The sequence below is a fragment of the Echinococcus granulosus genome (genome assembly GCF_000524195.1).
Source record: "Echinococcus granulosus chromosome Unknown EG_S00110, whole genome shotgun sequence".
Taxonomy (NCBI): domain Eukaryota; kingdom Metazoa; phylum Platyhelminthes; class Cestoda; order Cyclophyllidea; family Taeniidae; genus Echinococcus; species Echinococcus granulosus.
Genome location: NW_020170490.1, coordinates 10,664 through 27,560, shown reverse-complemented (window position 1 = coordinate 27,560; position 16,897 = coordinate 10,664). Strand labels below are relative to the sequence as shown.

At 43.7% G+C, this 16,897-nt stretch overlaps 4 protein-coding genes across 4 annotated transcripts; 3 read left to right on the top strand and 1 right to left on the bottom strand. All coding sequences in view use genetic code 11, as the record gives it.

Annotated features, from left to right (window-relative positions):
• Positions 1-856: 856 nt before the first annotated feature.
• On the bottom strand, positions 857-1,423 carry EGR_08542 (hypothetical protein; the record flags this gene model as incomplete). The annotated part of the gene is made up of 2 exons (XM_024497791.1): positions 857-953; positions 1,368-1,423. 2 exons carry the CDS (start codon positions 1,421-1,423, stop codon positions 857-859), a joined length of 153 nt encoding a protein of 50 aa, XP_024347772.1.
• Positions 1,424-6,785: 5,362 nt separating this feature from the next.
• EGR_08541 (Homeobox protein SIX6) lies at positions 6,786-8,336 on the top strand (the record flags this gene model as incomplete). Its single annotated transcript, XM_024497790.1, has 2 exons — positions 6,786-7,414; positions 7,796-8,336. 2 exons carry the CDS (start codon positions 6,786-6,788, stop codon positions 8,334-8,336), a joined length of 1,170 nt encoding a protein of 389 aa, XP_024347771.1.
• A 3,369-nt stretch (positions 8,337-11,705) lies between these two features.
• EGR_08540 (hypothetical protein) lies at positions 11,706-15,160 on the top strand (the record flags this gene model as incomplete). The annotated part of the gene is made up of 6 exons (XM_024497789.1): positions 11,706-12,016; positions 12,105-12,177; positions 13,066-13,331; positions 13,407-13,470; positions 13,711-13,810; positions 14,889-15,160. The coding sequence occupies 6 exons, from the start codon at positions 11,706-11,708 to the stop codon at positions 15,158-15,160; spliced, it is 1,086 nt and encodes a 361-aa protein (XP_024347770.1).
• A 1,306-nt stretch (positions 15,161-16,466) lies between these two features.
• On the top strand, positions 16,467-16,699 carry EGR_08539 (hypothetical protein; the record flags this gene model as incomplete). The annotated part of the gene is made up of 2 exons (XM_024497788.1): positions 16,467-16,539; positions 16,593-16,699. 2 exons carry the CDS (start codon positions 16,467-16,469, stop codon positions 16,697-16,699), a joined length of 180 nt encoding a protein of 59 aa, XP_024347769.1.
• Positions 16,700-16,897: the final 198 nt, after the last annotated feature.

The following is a 16,897-nucleotide window of genomic DNA, read 5'->3' as shown; positions in this document are numbered from 1 at the left end:
GTTATCACTAGAGCTGTCACTCTGGTGAAAACTAAGCTAGCTTGTTAATCGTAGCTTGTGGATCGTGGATTACCTGCCTTATCCTGCACGCGTAATCCAAAAATAACTTTTGTGAGAAGAAATTTTGCAAAGGACGAATTTTTTCAGGGAAAATGGTTAACGTTACATCACACAGCACACTCCGATTCAACATATTTCTTCTTAAACACAGGCATCTCTGATTTGAGAAAGTTGGTTCATGCTGAATATCGCCACAGCATTCTGATTGTGGGTAGCATGAAAGAGTTGCTGTTGTTGAGTTGCAGCAACTTGGAGAAGCGTTTTGACAAGGAACAAGAGGATTGCGCGCATAGCATTGTTGGTCGTGGCAAAACCCGGGGGAATCACTTTAGTGCAGAATGAAGACATGTATGTGGAGGTGGGTGTTTCAGCACTGGTGACGAAATGGAGTAAGCCGTTCTAGAATGACAGTCGGACTGATGTTACTTTGCATCCCGAAGGTGCTTTACTTATACTAGTCACACGCTTAAATGCTCTTTTTCTGCCTTCTGCTTAAAACACCAAAAAATATTTTATTGCCAGAACGGAGCACAGTAGAATTCCATTTCACTCGTTCGCCAATTTTAATAGAGCATGGCGTCATGCTTCCATTTCAAATTAGAATATCTGTCCTTCATTTGACGATATTTCATCACAGCCACAACTTTGCAATGGAAGTCATCAGGTAGAAGATTAGGTTCTCTTTAGCTACTCGCTTTGCACACCTCTTTATATGACTTCTGTTAATTTCGTTATGTGAGACTCTCCTTTATACGAAAGGAAAATATGGCTATCTGCCCATCTCGCCGCGTTCGCATTAGCAGTCGAATACCCCGAATCCCTTCTCACTTGCATCGATGCTAATGGTGACTTTGAAGAGTGGTCCACTCTCATCGAGACTGATGCAATAGACGCTGCAAATTTGTTGAGCTAGATGGATTAAATTAGCATTTATCCACACTATGTCAAGTGTTTGGGAGTAGGACGATCTGACAACATGCACATGCCTCTACTTGGCAGTGAAAGGCCGAAAGGGAACAGCATAAGACGTGTTCTTCTCATTATCATTTAAAACGCCAAGATACTCCGCATATCAAGGAGGGAAAGACGAAAGAATATCACTTCGCCCTCTTGATCTTTATCCTTGACAAAGTAAGACACCGTTGTTCCTACTTATTTTAGGAAAGAGACTATTATAGGGAATTTATTTACCCCAGTGGATATTACGGAAGGGAATATCAATCGGATCTACGGATGCCTACACCGCTGGTAAAAAATAAAGTACTAAAGCAGTTATAATTTCCCTCGTATTCCACATAGCACATCACCTCATCTTTTGCTGGTTATAAGCTGACGTAAGAGTAAACAGAGTAGTTTTAACCATAGTTACACCGCTTTGACCACTGCAAGTTTTATACTAGAGTAATTTGAACTATTCCCCTAAGGATGTTCGAATGAACCGAACATTCTCAGCTAATCCAGTGTCCACAGCATGCCCGCTGGTTGGGTGCCAATTGAAGTGCTTTGTAATTAAGACAAAAACTAGACATTTTAAAACTGACTTCAAATAGTAAATGAACGAGTCTATATGAACACGAGAATGCCTTGTTTTAGCTTGCTAGGATGGGAGGAAATTAAACCTCTCGGTTTGGTTTTTAGCAGCCGGATTTTAAGCCTTCACTTGGTCGGCATGAAAGATGGCAGGAGATGAAACTCTCTAAAATAAGAGCCTCAAAACCCCAAATTATTACATTGTTTGAAAGTAAAGGATTGCTTAATAGTAAACGCCTGTCACTCGGGCAAGTCAGTTCTGCTTTAATGATCTATCATTACTGAACTTCAGGTAAACAAATGTGTTGGCAAGAGACGTCTGCGCCAAACCGGGATTATTTCTGCTGTTATCAATAACGGTGTTTTTTACGAGTATCAAATCGTCCATGAATGGTAATGTAGATTTTTACTGCTACAGTTCTGTTTATTTTGTCAGAAAGTTTTAGGGCATTTCACTCACTCGTTATAAATGACTTAGTGTAACAGTAGAGAACTCTTTCACTCCTATATCTCGGTTTAAATTGAATGTTTCTCATTCCAGGCGTATCACTTTTTCGACTAATTTTAAACTCATTCAATGCATAGGCAATTTTATAAATCGCGTTACTTTTAAGCGTGTAGGTGATTACTTGAAGGGCGAGACAGTGCGGTAGTGGAGGCAGCCTCCAGCATGATTCTTTCATTCTGGACATGAGAACTTTTCCCACTGGACGGTTTTTTAGCCATACAAAGGGATGCGCCGTCTTTTATAGCTTTAGGAAGTAGAGAGAGAGAAGGCCTCTACCCTTTTGGACTCCACTCTCCATCACTGCCTTTCAAGCCTAAAAAATTCTCATTTCATAAGCGAAATCTCTCAGCTGCAACTTCTCTTGAGTATATCATTATTAACTACGCAAAAATTGGGTCTCTATTTTGAAAAATTCATTTAATAGTCTTGAGCCAACTTTCTACTAAACCATACTTCTTCTAACACTGACACAGAAGCCTTAAGGCTAATTTTAGACGCCTAAATCCATAGCATTTTTCTCAACTCATTTCTTTATTTGTAGTCTTCTACCTACATTCTTAGTTCTTTTGTTTAAAAATCGGGAGAAGCTTATAAACTCGTTTGAAAAGAAGCAAACATCCCCATTTACAGTTTCCTTCCACAAAGGCTTTAGGAACCTGTTGACACTCTGATGGTTCAAGTGATTGACAATCAACAAACCAGAAGAGTTAACTACGTTTTTCTTGTTCATTACAGAATATTGCCGACAATTCGTTTTAAAATCGTGAAATGAAATATCTGTGCCGTGGATGCTAACTCTGCTAAGATCGTGGTAGCGAACGCGTTAAGTCGTTTGCATGAAAAGAATGTTTTCTACTTACTTAAAATCAGTCGTTAGTCAAATTATCATCTAGAATTTTACTGGAGAAATGGGACTAAATTTACAGATTCCATTTAAGCAGTATTTCCAAAGAGAGCAGAACTTTTGTTCAATGAAAGAGGGAATCACCTACCCACAAAGAAACCACACACACGATGCACCATTTCATGCTCGACTTACCGCACCTGCAATTCCATGGCCTTACCTCCATGAGACACCTATAGACATATATGCAAGTCGCGTCTTCTAAACATGGCAGCGGATGAGAGCCAGGAGTAGGAGAACGAAGAAGTTGTGTTTGCATTGTCCTACAGTATGCTGCACGGCTTGAACTGCCTCGGGTCGAGACAAATGAGGTTGGTCAATTTGATCAATTTTGTTCGTGCACATTCTCAAACCGACAGTATAAAATCGTCCGAAAATTGTCACTGCTAATAAGTTTAAAAACTACCAATAAGTCTTACTGACAAACCGAAAATCTGTAAAAAAATACTGTACTGTACATGAAAATTCAAAAAACCTATCGTATAAGGGTACATTTGAAAAAACGGGAGCTATGAAGTGTGCAAAATAGAGGAAATTTAAACAAAAGACGATAAGATAATTATTCTGTAAGCCTGATACCTTATAGCACTATATACTTGCAGCAAGTTTGTTATCTATTCGTTCCACCGACAATTCCAACGAATGGCTTTTTAAAAAAAATAGCAAAATGATGTTTTAAACCGTAATTAATAGCTTACACCTTTTGTCAATTGCTTTGTTAGTCAGAAAAGTTATCCGAACTAAAAAGCTGCGCCCTTTTTCCCTTGTCTTCCCCTATCATGGAGGTGGGGGAGATGCGTTTAATTATCTCCGGTCGATGAATTCGCCTTCTTCCGCCTCGCCGTCCATTAGGTTGTAGTTAATTCCCATCTGTTTTAGGACGTGTCACTTTCAAGAACCATTCACCTCACCCTAGTCACTTACGCCGAGTGGAATTAATGTTGACTCACTGGCTGTGGAATGTCAGTTTCAATTATGCCATTGTTAATTTCGCCAGGTCTCATTTTACGGGATCTCAATGCGAAATAATATTCAAACCACTACCTCAATGGTGATGTTAATAGCTAAATGGAACAAGATGACCCATTGTGATTTTTCGACCTACATCTGGATTATTTGAGCTACTGACCAGGTCCACGTGGATAATTACGCAAAACTTGTGATTTTAGCGTTGATTCCACAATCAAATGTTTGTGATTACTTGACAAATAATGCTCTTTTTATCACACACCATTAATAGTTGATGCACGCACTCAAACGTCATCCATTAATAAGCTTTGAATATAATCGTAAAATCAAATGTAGGTAAGCACTGCTAGGAAACTTTTCATTAATTTTTACAGACTTTTAATCTTTTTGATAATTTTACACCTGAACTTAAATAAACACACCTGTTCCCCCATGATTCAACAATACTTCATTTCTTCTTCCTTTGCAATCTCGAGGAGGACTATAATTTTCGTCCTGGCAGTGAATAAACCCCTGGGTTTGTTAAAAGAGCTCGTTAGAGGTGGGAAATGAGCGGGACCGCAAATGAGTCCACCCGCGGGCACTTCCCTAACTGTGTGATTAAAGGGTTGAGACAAGCGAACTAAAATTAAGACCTGTGTGATTCGACTAATGACTAAACGTCTGGCTTTTGAGAACTCGCATTAATTCGAATACGACCTCAGTTTTCTCTACCCTCTTTGTTGGAGGGGTGGGAGGAGGGTCAAATAGCTTCTCCTAAGTTGCCACGCTCATTAACTCGGCAGGTTTCTGTCGGTTGAGTTAAAAGGATAAATCGGTTTCAGTATAAACTTCGGTTCTATTTAACCCTAGCGGAGGCGGGAAAAGTGAGGTTACGACAGATACTTCTAACCCCTTTTTAATTTACAGAGGAGATTTATACTTATAAAGTAATCGTATAACTTTAATTGGTCCCTTTTTGTAATAAAAGTAAATAACTGTAAAGCATTTCTTGAAATAAGTTTGTCGCTAGTGCCATCACGCTACAGTAGGGACTTCGTTCCCAGCAAGACACAAGCCTGTGAGTTCCTCTTTTTAGTAAACTTTTTCTCTCCAAAACAAGTAATCTGACCCCAGCTAGAGCCATCGGCTTCTCACCTCTATTTTCCAATCTTTTAGTCCATCTTGCGTGGACCGAGGAAAGGTGATAATAATCACCTAGAGCTTGAAGAAATGTTATCATCTAAAGAACAACTAAACTGTTTAATCTTTTCGGTAAGAAATCTTGCGTTTTGCTGCCCCACAACTGAATGACTAGGCCTGGGCTTAAATGAGGTACAACTTTTTCAATTTAATCTGAGGACTCTCATTGTGACAGATCGTGGTTACACACTACTCTGCCCCCGAAAGGACCGGGGAATTTGTCTTGCCCTAATGAGGGGCTATGGTAGGACCATAAAAAAAGTTTAATTCTACTGTTAGGTCACTTAGCTACGAAATAAGCCCTCACCGCCTTTCAACTCTAGCCCGTCAGCCACCAGCATCATAACATATTTGACGTCTCAATTTTTTTCTTGAACCCGACGTCACCACCACGTGACGTATTTTTCAATCACTTTAAGGATGCGGTGGCTGATTTTCTTCTAAGACCCCGATAGAGCGCATGGCTTTATACTTTAAAACTCACACATATAAATGTGATTGCTCCTATCAATGACCATTTTTATTTTAGTTACACTCTACTTATGACACTAATTATTTAACGACCTAAACGGAAAATTCACTTGTGTACGATAAGCGCCAAATTAAACATAATAAACATCCTTTTGGGTTTATAAATATTTTTTTTGATAAATTTGCTTCCTCTGTATTTAAGACATTGGCGAATATGTATTATTCAAACCTTTGAATGGATCCACTTATGTCCTTCTTTAAAGTCTTCACCTGACGGTAGAGTAAATGCTACAGAGGGAGAAGAATTGTAGACAGTTTAGTCACCACAACACGATCCTGAATTCAGACACCAATTAAATAACATTTTGGTTGTCGCATCACCGCCTGCTTCATAAGGGCAGTAAATGAGCGCCATTACAGTCCTTTCATTGAGATTCACATCACATCAAGCAGTGCGTATTGAAAATTAGGGATAGGAGGAAGAAATATGCTAGTCATTTACTGATAAAGAAATAAGCGAGATAAATCAAATTCTTACTTATTTTTTTTCGCACCACAAGATTTATGATTCTCTCTAAAGTATGGCTACCAACTCCCAATAGCCTGAATTTGGTATTTTTCTATTTCTTCTCTTTTACTTTTCAAAGTGGACCGAGTGGCAAGGAAAATTCATCTAACTCAGCAATAACTACCGCCAAAAATTATTACGATAAGAAAAAATGACATTTTTCTCCCTTGTCCCTAATTAGATTTTGACCGCATTGAAGGATCTTAAATCCAGTCTAAGGAGCAATGTCTACTTGATGCGAAGAGTGATGCACTATTCTATCTGATAAACAGATTTTGCGAAAGTCAAGAGTCATTGGTGTGAAACCGAGACCCTGGTGGTGTCAGTTCCGCGTGTACGTGCGCTAAACTAGACGACGAGCCAGTCAGCGTGTACGTCTGCCCGCCCTCCCTGCTGATTGGTCAGCCACTTGATGTTAGCGGGCGCCACTTATTGGCCATGCTGCCGATACCGATCCCATATTACTTTCCTCCTTAAACGCACCAAACCACTGATATCCACGTATCATGAATGCAGGCGAGAGCAAAAAATTCCCCACCTTTTCTGCTCTAAGCCTTTTAGATTCAAGCCCCCAAACTACATTCCCAGGCGACATGCCCACCCAGAAGGAGGTATTGGCAGCGTTTGTGGCCGCTCGTGCTGCTCTGAAATGGTCTGCCGAAGATGACATCTTTTCTAGGACACAGGATATTATTAAAACTTGTCAAAACCTTGAGACTGCTGGAAATGTTGATTGTTTGTGCCAGTTTATGTGGTCTCTACCAAAGCGTAGTGATTTGTGGGAGTTGTTGAATCGTGACGAGGTTATCCTCCGCTCGCGGGCTCTGATTGCCTTCCACACCCGAAATTTCGCTGAACTCTACTCCCTTCTAGAGCATCATAACTTCTCCAAGGCGAGTCATGCAAAAATGCAGGCTCTATGGTTGGAGGCACACTACCAAGAGGCCGAACGGCTGCGAGGTCGTGCTCTAGGACCGGTGGATAAATATCGAGTGCGAAAGAAGCATCCCCTACCTAAAACCATTTGGGACGGAGAGCAAAAAACTCACTGCTTTAAGGAAAGGACAAGGAGTTTACTAAGAGAGTGGTACCTTCAAGATCCCTACCCTGGGCCCAACAAGAAGCGGGAACTGGCCAATGCCACGGGATTGACACCTACCCAAGTTGGTAATTGGTTCAAAAACCGTCGGCAAAGAGATCGAGCAGCTGCTTCAAAGAATCAGTGGGTTTTTTTAATAACTGCTTAAAACTTTAATGCCTAATTATTTTACAAGCCCTATTTTACTTGCTGGGGTGATAGCCAGGCTCATCGGATTTACCAGACTAAAATCAAAAATCTTGTTTTACGTAGAGATTGCTCTATCCTATCGAAAAATTGAAACCTCGCTTACGCATTTTCCTCTCAGGCTGACTATGAAATGATGATGATAGAATATGGCAAAGGACCCTTTTGACATGCTGAACCCAAAGCTAGTACTAATAGGGTGAAAAACGCCAGAATTCATGGCTGAAACTTGAAAGCTCCGATTTTATAAGTGATTGAATAATGGTCAGTATAGAACTTTCTTGACATTTGAACTTAGCAGGACCGTAAAATCTCTAGGAGAATACTTCCAACAGAGGAAAGCGACGAAGAGATCTCCGTGGATACTAAAGTGCCGCCCTCTTCAAGTTCACCCTTAATGAAACATGTGGAGCAGCTCTCCTCTCCTTCAATCTGCCTGGACGACATCAATTTAACCGAACCCAAGCCCCTACCATCTCCATCGAAGCCCTCTCCGTTCAGCACTGAGGCTCTGATTGATAGAAAGCGCTCCTTTAAAGAGCCCTTTGGAGAAAAATCGGTTGGGGATGAGTGGATAGCACGGGCAATGCCTATGATGCCACCAATCTCAGTGGCAATGGCAAACTTGATTCCGGACTTCAGATCTACCTCTCTCTCCCAATGGTATTTTCAGGCGTCTTGTGCTCTGGCAACCCTCTTACCACCTGATCTTATGGGCATGGTGCCCCAACTTCCCTCTCTCATGTTTCCCTCACTATTACCACCCAGCCTTCCCCTTCCACAGTTCCAGGTGGAACAGGCAACCGCCTCCTCCTCATCCTCCAAGACTCAGGAGTCAGAAGCTGCGGCTTCCTTGTGATTTTGCATTTGCTTAAGCTGTGTTTATGTGTAAGAATGATTTTTTGAGGCAAAGTTGTTTTATTGTCATGACTTTTTCTTATTCTGGTTGTTTATTTACCACAGAGCAACCTTCGTTATCAGCGTCACGCATAGTGAAGCCCTGATAGCTTTATCAGAATCTGGTTGTGAGGAAACGTTTAAACGGATCAAAAAATGTGGGCTTTGAAGGTTAAAGTCCGCCAATCCCCAACAGCAAAATGATCTAGGTATAGTGCTAGATCTTCGATGACGAGCTAACACCGCTTTCCACCCTGGAAAAAGAAAGTGTACTATCGTTCACCACTGTTTCAGTAGGTCCATTTACCGTCACAGATCATGAAAGATTATGGTATTCAATCTTTGGACACCACACAGCACCTCACATCTTTGAAACACCGGGTCCTCTGCAATCCTTTCTGGCCTAATATAAAATAACCTTGATTATGACAGATAGACCATTTTGAACTTAAATGTGTATTTTTTGACTATTCGACCAATCGGCAGTAGGGAAAGGGCAAGTCCGATGTCTGAAACTTCCCAAAGGTCACTTGTGATAGCGCAGGTGAAAGCGTGATCTAGGAAGTTTACTCTACCTTTTGAAGGTCATGCGATTCCCGCGTATCGTCGTACTACTTCAAGCTTGTAGGATCGGGAGTTTGTTCCGTCTCACGCTTTTTGAAAGACGCAGACAACGGTCAATTTAATCTGATTCAGTTAAATGTCAAATAAGTATGATTGGCAGTAGAACGGGAAAGTAGAAAGTCATCTACTTTTTTTCCATTATATGCTGAGACAATGATTTTGTGTCCTAAAAGACTGGGTGCACGATTTCGTATAAATCACAGGTGGCGTGGATACCACTCTTGAATGCCTCCCTCTCTCTACCTTTTTGGGGCAGGGGTAGGTATCTAGCCCCACCCCCTCTTCTCCTGGTGGTCCACGAACACCCTCGGGGTGTCACCAAACCCTCTCTCTTTCCCTCTTCGTGTTACTGTGACATTTTCATCCAGTAAAGGTCAGCCACGGAGAATGTGAGAGGATTAGATGGAGGAAGAGGAATGCGGGACGCCTGCCCCCATGTACACAGGAAGCGCACGGACGCACACATACACACACATGCATACATGCACACACGCACACACACTTGGGCACATGGTTGTGCTTGTCTGCTTATTTCCTCCTGTGGCTCCATGATTAAATAAATTGCATGATCGGAGAAGTTGATTTTCTTTTTTCCTTTTCCACTTAATTATGGGGTTGGAATAATAATTCCAACATTTGTGTCTCCGTCAAGGCCAAAATGCCTCTCTGTAGAGTTAAAGCACCCCCTTTTAGTGGCAGATTTAGTAGGTCTTGTTGACTAAACCCAAGTCAGTTGTTGGATCTAAGGTAGTGATTGGCTCTATCTCCAATTGCTTGACCTTTTGGCATTGGAAAATAGGTCGCTGAATTAGACCTTCTAATCGACATGACAACCTTTTCAGACCTTAAACACCCCACGTAAATGTAATCGTTCATCTTTCAAAGTGTTGTGTTGGGCGAATTAGACATTATTTTTCCCCACGGAGTTCACCAAATTAAGACTTGCAGCAAAGGGGAGACCTCTTCTCTTAATGGTTAAAATCTACTTTCAAACAGAGAAAATCCCCACATCCAGTACATTGTTTCTGAATCACTCAGTCTGTTGGAACTCGATTTGTTGCCTCTAAATATGTGTCATAAATGCATGATGGGCAAAATCGGGTACTAAAATCGGTTTGTTTGCCTAAAAAACCGCAGACGAACTTGATTATTACCCAGTTACTGACGAAATGGAGGCCTCAGGTCAAGTTCGATTCTTTAAATTTGCTATTTTCTAAATATTTTGGTGGATCTGAAAGGTACATTACGGGACATGAATCGGGACCATTTTATGATCTCCCAAGGCAGAAGTGGCTTAAATTCCGATTCTTCGTAGTGGAGAGGATTCCACTTACAGGCCGGCCTACCACTACACCGTATTTTAATGATATTCATTCTTTACTACCTTCGACCATGTGTCCAGATATTCCCCACTTCACCACCATATGCCCGGATGCCTTACGAAGATAGTGGATCAAAACACCTGCCGCTAAGTGCTGCGATTTTGGGGGAGGGGGTTGACGCCAACACATTCATGGCATTTCTCGGTTGTACATTACATTCATTAATCGAAAGGTGGGTGGGTAGAGGAGCCAGTGATACAGCCTATTTTAATGTAACACGAAGAGACATACTATCGCGACATCCATGGCCTCAGGATGAAACACTTCAGCCGCCTAAGTGAACTATGGATATAAATAAGGTCTTAAGTCCTCTCTGAAAACGTGACACCTGTATGGAAGGTTTGTCATTCACAAATAGAAGGACTGGGCGGTTAGAAACATAAAGCAGACGCCAGAACACTGAAGTGGACACCACCTCCTAAGCTTAAATGCAGCACCATCCTTATCTTTTGCGTTCCCCTAATGAGGAGATTTCCCCAATAGCTTAGTAGTAAGTACCAACTTTAACTTTACACTGACATATGATAATCAAATAAAAGTGGAAAATGGAATAGATAGGTGAAAAATGAAGGTGGTAGGGTGATAAAAACAAAATCCTTTAAAAAGTAGAAATAACAAACTTTTGTGCTAGATGAGAAAACCGGAGTAGCTATAGAGGTGTGCGACACAACGAACTTTGTCGATTATTATTTGCAGTTATGCCTTTCCATCAATCAGGGGTGAAGAGACTGACCTTCATGGATAATCGCCTATGGGGTGCAAATAAAGGCGCTGACCACTACGATGTTGACATTTGCAGCAATGTCAATGTTTGCGAATAAAGCGTCCCACAATTCGCTTACACCTCCTCCTCGTTATTACGGCACAATAGGCATTTGGGAAGCCTTATTAATCATTTGGCATCAGATAAGGGAGACAAACACGCACACACACCTCCCTCCTGATAAACAATATGTGAAGGATGATTCCTCCTATCCTTCTTTCCATACTTTTTTGTCATCTGAAGTCCAAACGAGCTGTTAATCCGTGTTTTAGGCAGCCTACCTTACAAGGGAGATACACGTGGTGTCAGGTAAGAAGAAGGGAGTGGATTTACAGAATGATTCAGACGAACACATAAATGCCACCTTCACTTGGTAAACTGGGTTTTTAGTAAACACTCCATTGTCTAATCTGTGGGCAAAAAAAGGCGACCCCAAGAAAAACCAAGCATGGATTGCTCTGATGGTGAATTGAATGGATGTGTTTGCACCTACGAAATGGGCCTCTTCTTTTTTACATGTCTCCTTTTTACAACCTGACATTTATCGCTTACCATGAGACCAATGTCATCTAAAGTGTTCACGAAGTTCCTCTTTCCCCCTACCCACCCCCCCGCCCCCTCTCTCACTCTCCCTCCAATTCAGGGACCCGCTCACGCACACCTGCAAACGCCCCATGTGTGTGTGCACAATCCAGTCCATAAATTACGGCGCGACATTTGCCTCAGTGACGGCTTGAATCACTCGATCGGCCATCAACATCCCCCTCCACCCACCCACCATCATAAAAACCGTTTCTTTCCCTATCCCCACCAGTGGCCCCCATCCTTGGCCACCACTTCCTCTTCGCCTTCCACTTCCTTGGGTGACAATCAGTGTGTTGCTACCTGCATAAAAGAAAGCCACTTGCATGGGGGCACGACTGCATTCCGGATAAGTGCCGCTCCCTAATTGCCTGAAAAGGACAAATTGTCATCATGAGGGTGTGGGTGGTGGTGCCAGAGGGCTCCACGCTCTTGACCAAAACGTCTGCTTGGTAGGGTATAACGAAAGAGCTGCTAGAAAACCAAATCAGCCCGAGCTGGTAGACAGCACGATGCCAATTTTACCAACATTATAAATCTTTTAAAAAGATTATTTAAAATGGATAATGAACATAAAAAACAAATCAACTAGCAAACCAATTTTCAAGCTGTAGACCTTTAACTTCATAGTTTATAAAAGCTAAAATGGATAAAACTATTAACGAGGTAAGAAATGAAACGGGAATTGTTTAAATGAATTCCCAATTTGGCAGACTTTGGGGCCCTTGTAGGTCATGTGTCCATCTTGACGGCATGCTCGAAGGGACATGACATCAGTATCACCAGACATTCATACATGTGGCTTCAGGTTCAATTCCATCTAATCCGATATTATCCACTCACACACTCACACCTTCCATCACACATTCGTCCAGCAGTCAGGCGATTGTCTTTGCCCTTTCCGCTGCTATCATTGCCAGAACTCAGTCGACATATTCCTGTTTGCTGCTTACTTTACTAATTTTCCCACTGCGGGCAAATGTCACTGACTTCCACTGTTAGTTGTGCAGTCATCAATGCCACCATGTTTGATTCGACATAACACCACCCAGTCCCGTTATAAAATCCAGGGCAGGAGAGGGCAAGCAAGGCTGGGCAAGGCAAGGAGAGGGGATAGTGGTGGTAGAGGAGGAGCAACACAGCCCCTCTCCATCCACCACCTCCCTCACCACCTCCTCGGCTTCTGCATGCCTATCAAGTAAATTTGAAATGGGCTTAAATTATGCATGAGGTAGTACGTAGTAGCATGGACCAGCGCCACGTGTGACCCCAATCTCGTGACGAGATTTGAGCATGGATAAGGCGAGATGTAATGCCCTCCTAATGTTGTTCCCCAACAGCTCCACCTTCAGTACTGTCTCGCATTGAGGACCGCATTCATGGGCACAGCAACGACTATGCACCTACGCATTGTGTCCGAGTTGAGCATTGGGTTGAGTATTCGGTCGTGCAGGTGCTTTAAACACCGCGTCAGCGATGACTGTGACTTCACTCGGGAGGAGTGTGAAGCATTTGGCGAGGGTATTCCAACACTTTTCCTCGACAAGTGTGACGTTGGAGTGGAAGGCAGTACTGGACAGTTGGTAGAGGAGGAGGAGGAGGAGGAGTGAGGGCTGCAAATGAGGAGCGTTCTTCCTCCTCCACATCGCGTCTAGCTGCCAAGGGCTTGCACTCCTCCTAGTGCTCAACTGCAACGTAGTTCCGCCCATCATTTGTGGAACAATCAACCCGTCTCCATACTGAACGTGTGCTAACCTTTCACGATCACTCACATCCGAGTTTGAAAACAACTGTGTTCCCTCTCCACGTCTCTCTCTACATTCTTCACACCTCACTAAAGGATTTGCACAGAACCATTTGCCATTTGTACAATTACACTGGACAAGCAGACGATGCTCACGGAATTGACTGCTGAGATGGTGGACTGATACTAACCATTACCACCAACACGACCACCACCACAACCTTCGTCATTGGCGTTAAAGGACAAAGTACGATTTACCACTGTTGAACCTCTCAGCAGCTCCAAGTTCTACCGCTGGGCCTCACTACCCTCCAAGTCTTTTACAGACATGACCAATGCTAGTGAGTTCGGGGTTGTCACCTTCCTTCATATGCAATGCCACCCATCAACACACGCTGTTCCACGCACTCGCAAGTCAGTTCACCACTCTCCCAATCTTCATCAAATCTAATGCGGATGTTCCTCCTCAACTAATTACTCTTCCACGTGCAGTCATGCTTGTCTTCGTCTGTTCCGTTTAAAGCACCCATGAGCTCTCCCCTCACACCTCACACCTCACTTCTTCGAAAGTGAGCAAAACTGGCCACTCCCACGCCACATAATTCACATCAGCAACCGCAACCCATTGCACCACGTCGATCCGACAGCTCAGATGAGCTCTGCAGACTGGGGTTCCTGCCTCATCAATCACTGCGAAATTAACCGAAGCAACTTTACAAGAAGCCCGAAGAAGGAGAACGTGTTGATGCCGAATGAGAAGAAGGGGAGGAGGAAGGAGAAGGGGAAGAAACAGGGTTGCAGTAAATGATGCCCTCTTGCAAGATTTCACTGGTAATGTGATGAGAATGGCCCAAAACACCTCCATTCGGCCACTTCTCTAACCTAGCAATTCTTGCACAGTCATCAGTGACAGCGATGCAACCAGTCGTGTCATTCATTTACATCTACATCCTGGCTCCACTCTCCTACCAACAAAGTGATTCGTCACCATCTCCCCCCTCATTTCTCCACACATACACAACTGCTGCGGACATGCGTGCTGATCGAAGACGGAAAGTCTAAAATGTAATGTTAGAAATTTGCCTTCCACACCTGACAGCAACATCAGTTACCGAATAGGTGAGTGCTAGCGAGGGGGTTACTTCCACCACCGATTTGCCAACAAATTTGTGTAGTGAGACGGTCTTGAGAATGAAGTCGCTAGGATATCATGAGGACCTCAAGTGGTCTGACAAAGGAAAACCTGGCAACCCACAACCCAGTCACTATTAATCCATTTCCCTCTGACACGACCACGCCTTCTCCAACTACCTTCCCACTACAAAGTGGGAGACGCCTAGAAGTATGCAGTCATGACAGCAATCCACAGCTGCGTTCTGAGTTCGAGAAACACAAATAATCATCGCAAATGATTCACAGCTAGTCACTGCTCCTTCCTCTCCCTCTCCATCTCCATCTCCTACTCCTACTTCTGCACCTGCTCCTCTGTCGATCCCTTCGATGTCGGCGCTCCATGCTACCACTTCACAGCCACCTTACCACCAATACTGCGACAATCCGTGCCATCAAACTGCTGTATCGCGTCACTGCAACGACCTTCTACTGTCGTCGAGAAGAGCTCTGACTTCCAACCAATAGTGGTGGCAATAATGGCAGTGGAGCTGCACATTGGCTTTGAAAATACCGACTGATTTATACACCCTCCTCCACAGCACCCTCTTCTACCATGCACGAGTGACACACCTGGGACACGTGGAATATGTGCACATTGTCGTTAGGGGTGTGGGAGGAGGTTGAGGTGAAGGGCATTTTGATAGGCGCCTAACCTTCGTGTGGGTGGTGAGGCTTGCAGTCATTCAATCCAAATGTCACTTGACCGATGAACATGTGGACAGTGAGAGGGACCGCACAGGAAGTGTTTATCCCCCGCAGTCAAAGCCTTCCCCTCTGATAACAATCACCCTGTGCACCACAACGAAGCCCACTTGATTGCACATGGTCTACCAACACAAACGTAAGCGCCATTCCATTCCAGCTAGTAGTTGTTCTGTTAGTTGGAGTGGTGATGAGTAGTGTAGACGACTGATTTGTTATGGATGGAAGCACTTGAGTGGACGCATTCCACCTACTCAGTCCAGTGTAGTCCAGTGTCGAATGCGAACATTTCCATCAACAACGTCCTTCCACCATCAGACTGATTGACTGCCCAGTGGAATCAGTTCGGTTGGATGGGTTGCCCCACCAAGCAGAAATCCATTTGATGTAAAAATGTGTGCGTACTGCTGACAGGACGAGTAGTATGAACAGTGAGTTGTGAGGATCGGAGACTTGGAATTGCCCTAAGCAAGTGTGTGCTGCTCGACAGGTGGCGCTCCTGCTTTTATGGTAGCTGGTCAACGCTGCACTACTTCATGCCATCTTCATTCCAATTGCGGTGAAAATGGTCCAGTTCTAGAGGCGTCAATTCAAATGATGACAATCTGATTTGCACGAGTGGAGGAGAGGAGAGCGTGCGTGGAGACGCTTAGCAGGAATGTGGATTTGTATGCAGGATGACACAGTCTGGTCTCGATTATGTGGTTTGGACACCTTTCCCACTACCACCTCATTGCTTCACAAAACCGCATCAATTGCCTGTCCGCTCTGACCACCCACTTTATCAGTCCCACAATATGCAATGACCCAATCACCCATTACTGAAGAGTTAGTGGTTGGATGCACTGCCAGAGCATTTGAATGTCCTCCTTTTGAGTTGAACGTGCCACAGATTTGGCAGTCAGGCTTTGACAATTGGATGGTGGATTTGGGTGCACAGTGCGAGAAAGGCACTGGACACTAAAGTCATTCAGCTGCTCTGCGGTCTCCACGTGTAGCATTTCAAATGCTACGCGTGCGTGTGGGTGTGTGTTTGTGGGTGGGTTGATGGATGGGTGGATTAGTGGGTGGGTGAGTGATTGAATAAGTTGGCTGCTAGCTTCAATCATACTTATCTTTCGGATGACAGAAATGGGAGTGAAATCTCTTCACTACATTGCGATCAGGCTTGAAGTGACTCCGAGGACTGAACATGGTGAGTCTGTTGACTCATTGACTGTGGACAATTTGGTTATGATTGTGATTAAGATGATAATGAGGAGGAGGAGGAGGAGGAGGAGGAGGAGGAGGAGGAGGAGGAGGAGGAGGAGGAGGAGGAGGAGGAGGAGGAGGAGGTAGAGGTGGAGAAGGAGTAGAGGAGATAAAGAAAAGAGGATAGGATGGGAAGGGAGGAAGGAGGGAGGGAGGGGAAGGAGAGAGAGGGGAGGGGGAGGGAGGGAGGGGGGAGGGAGGAGAGAAAAGAGGTGAGAGAAAGACGTGTTTCGTTGGAGGGAAGGGAGAGAGATAAATGAGGTCAGTTGTAGGAGCGATGGTATGGGGTGAGGGAGGGTGGA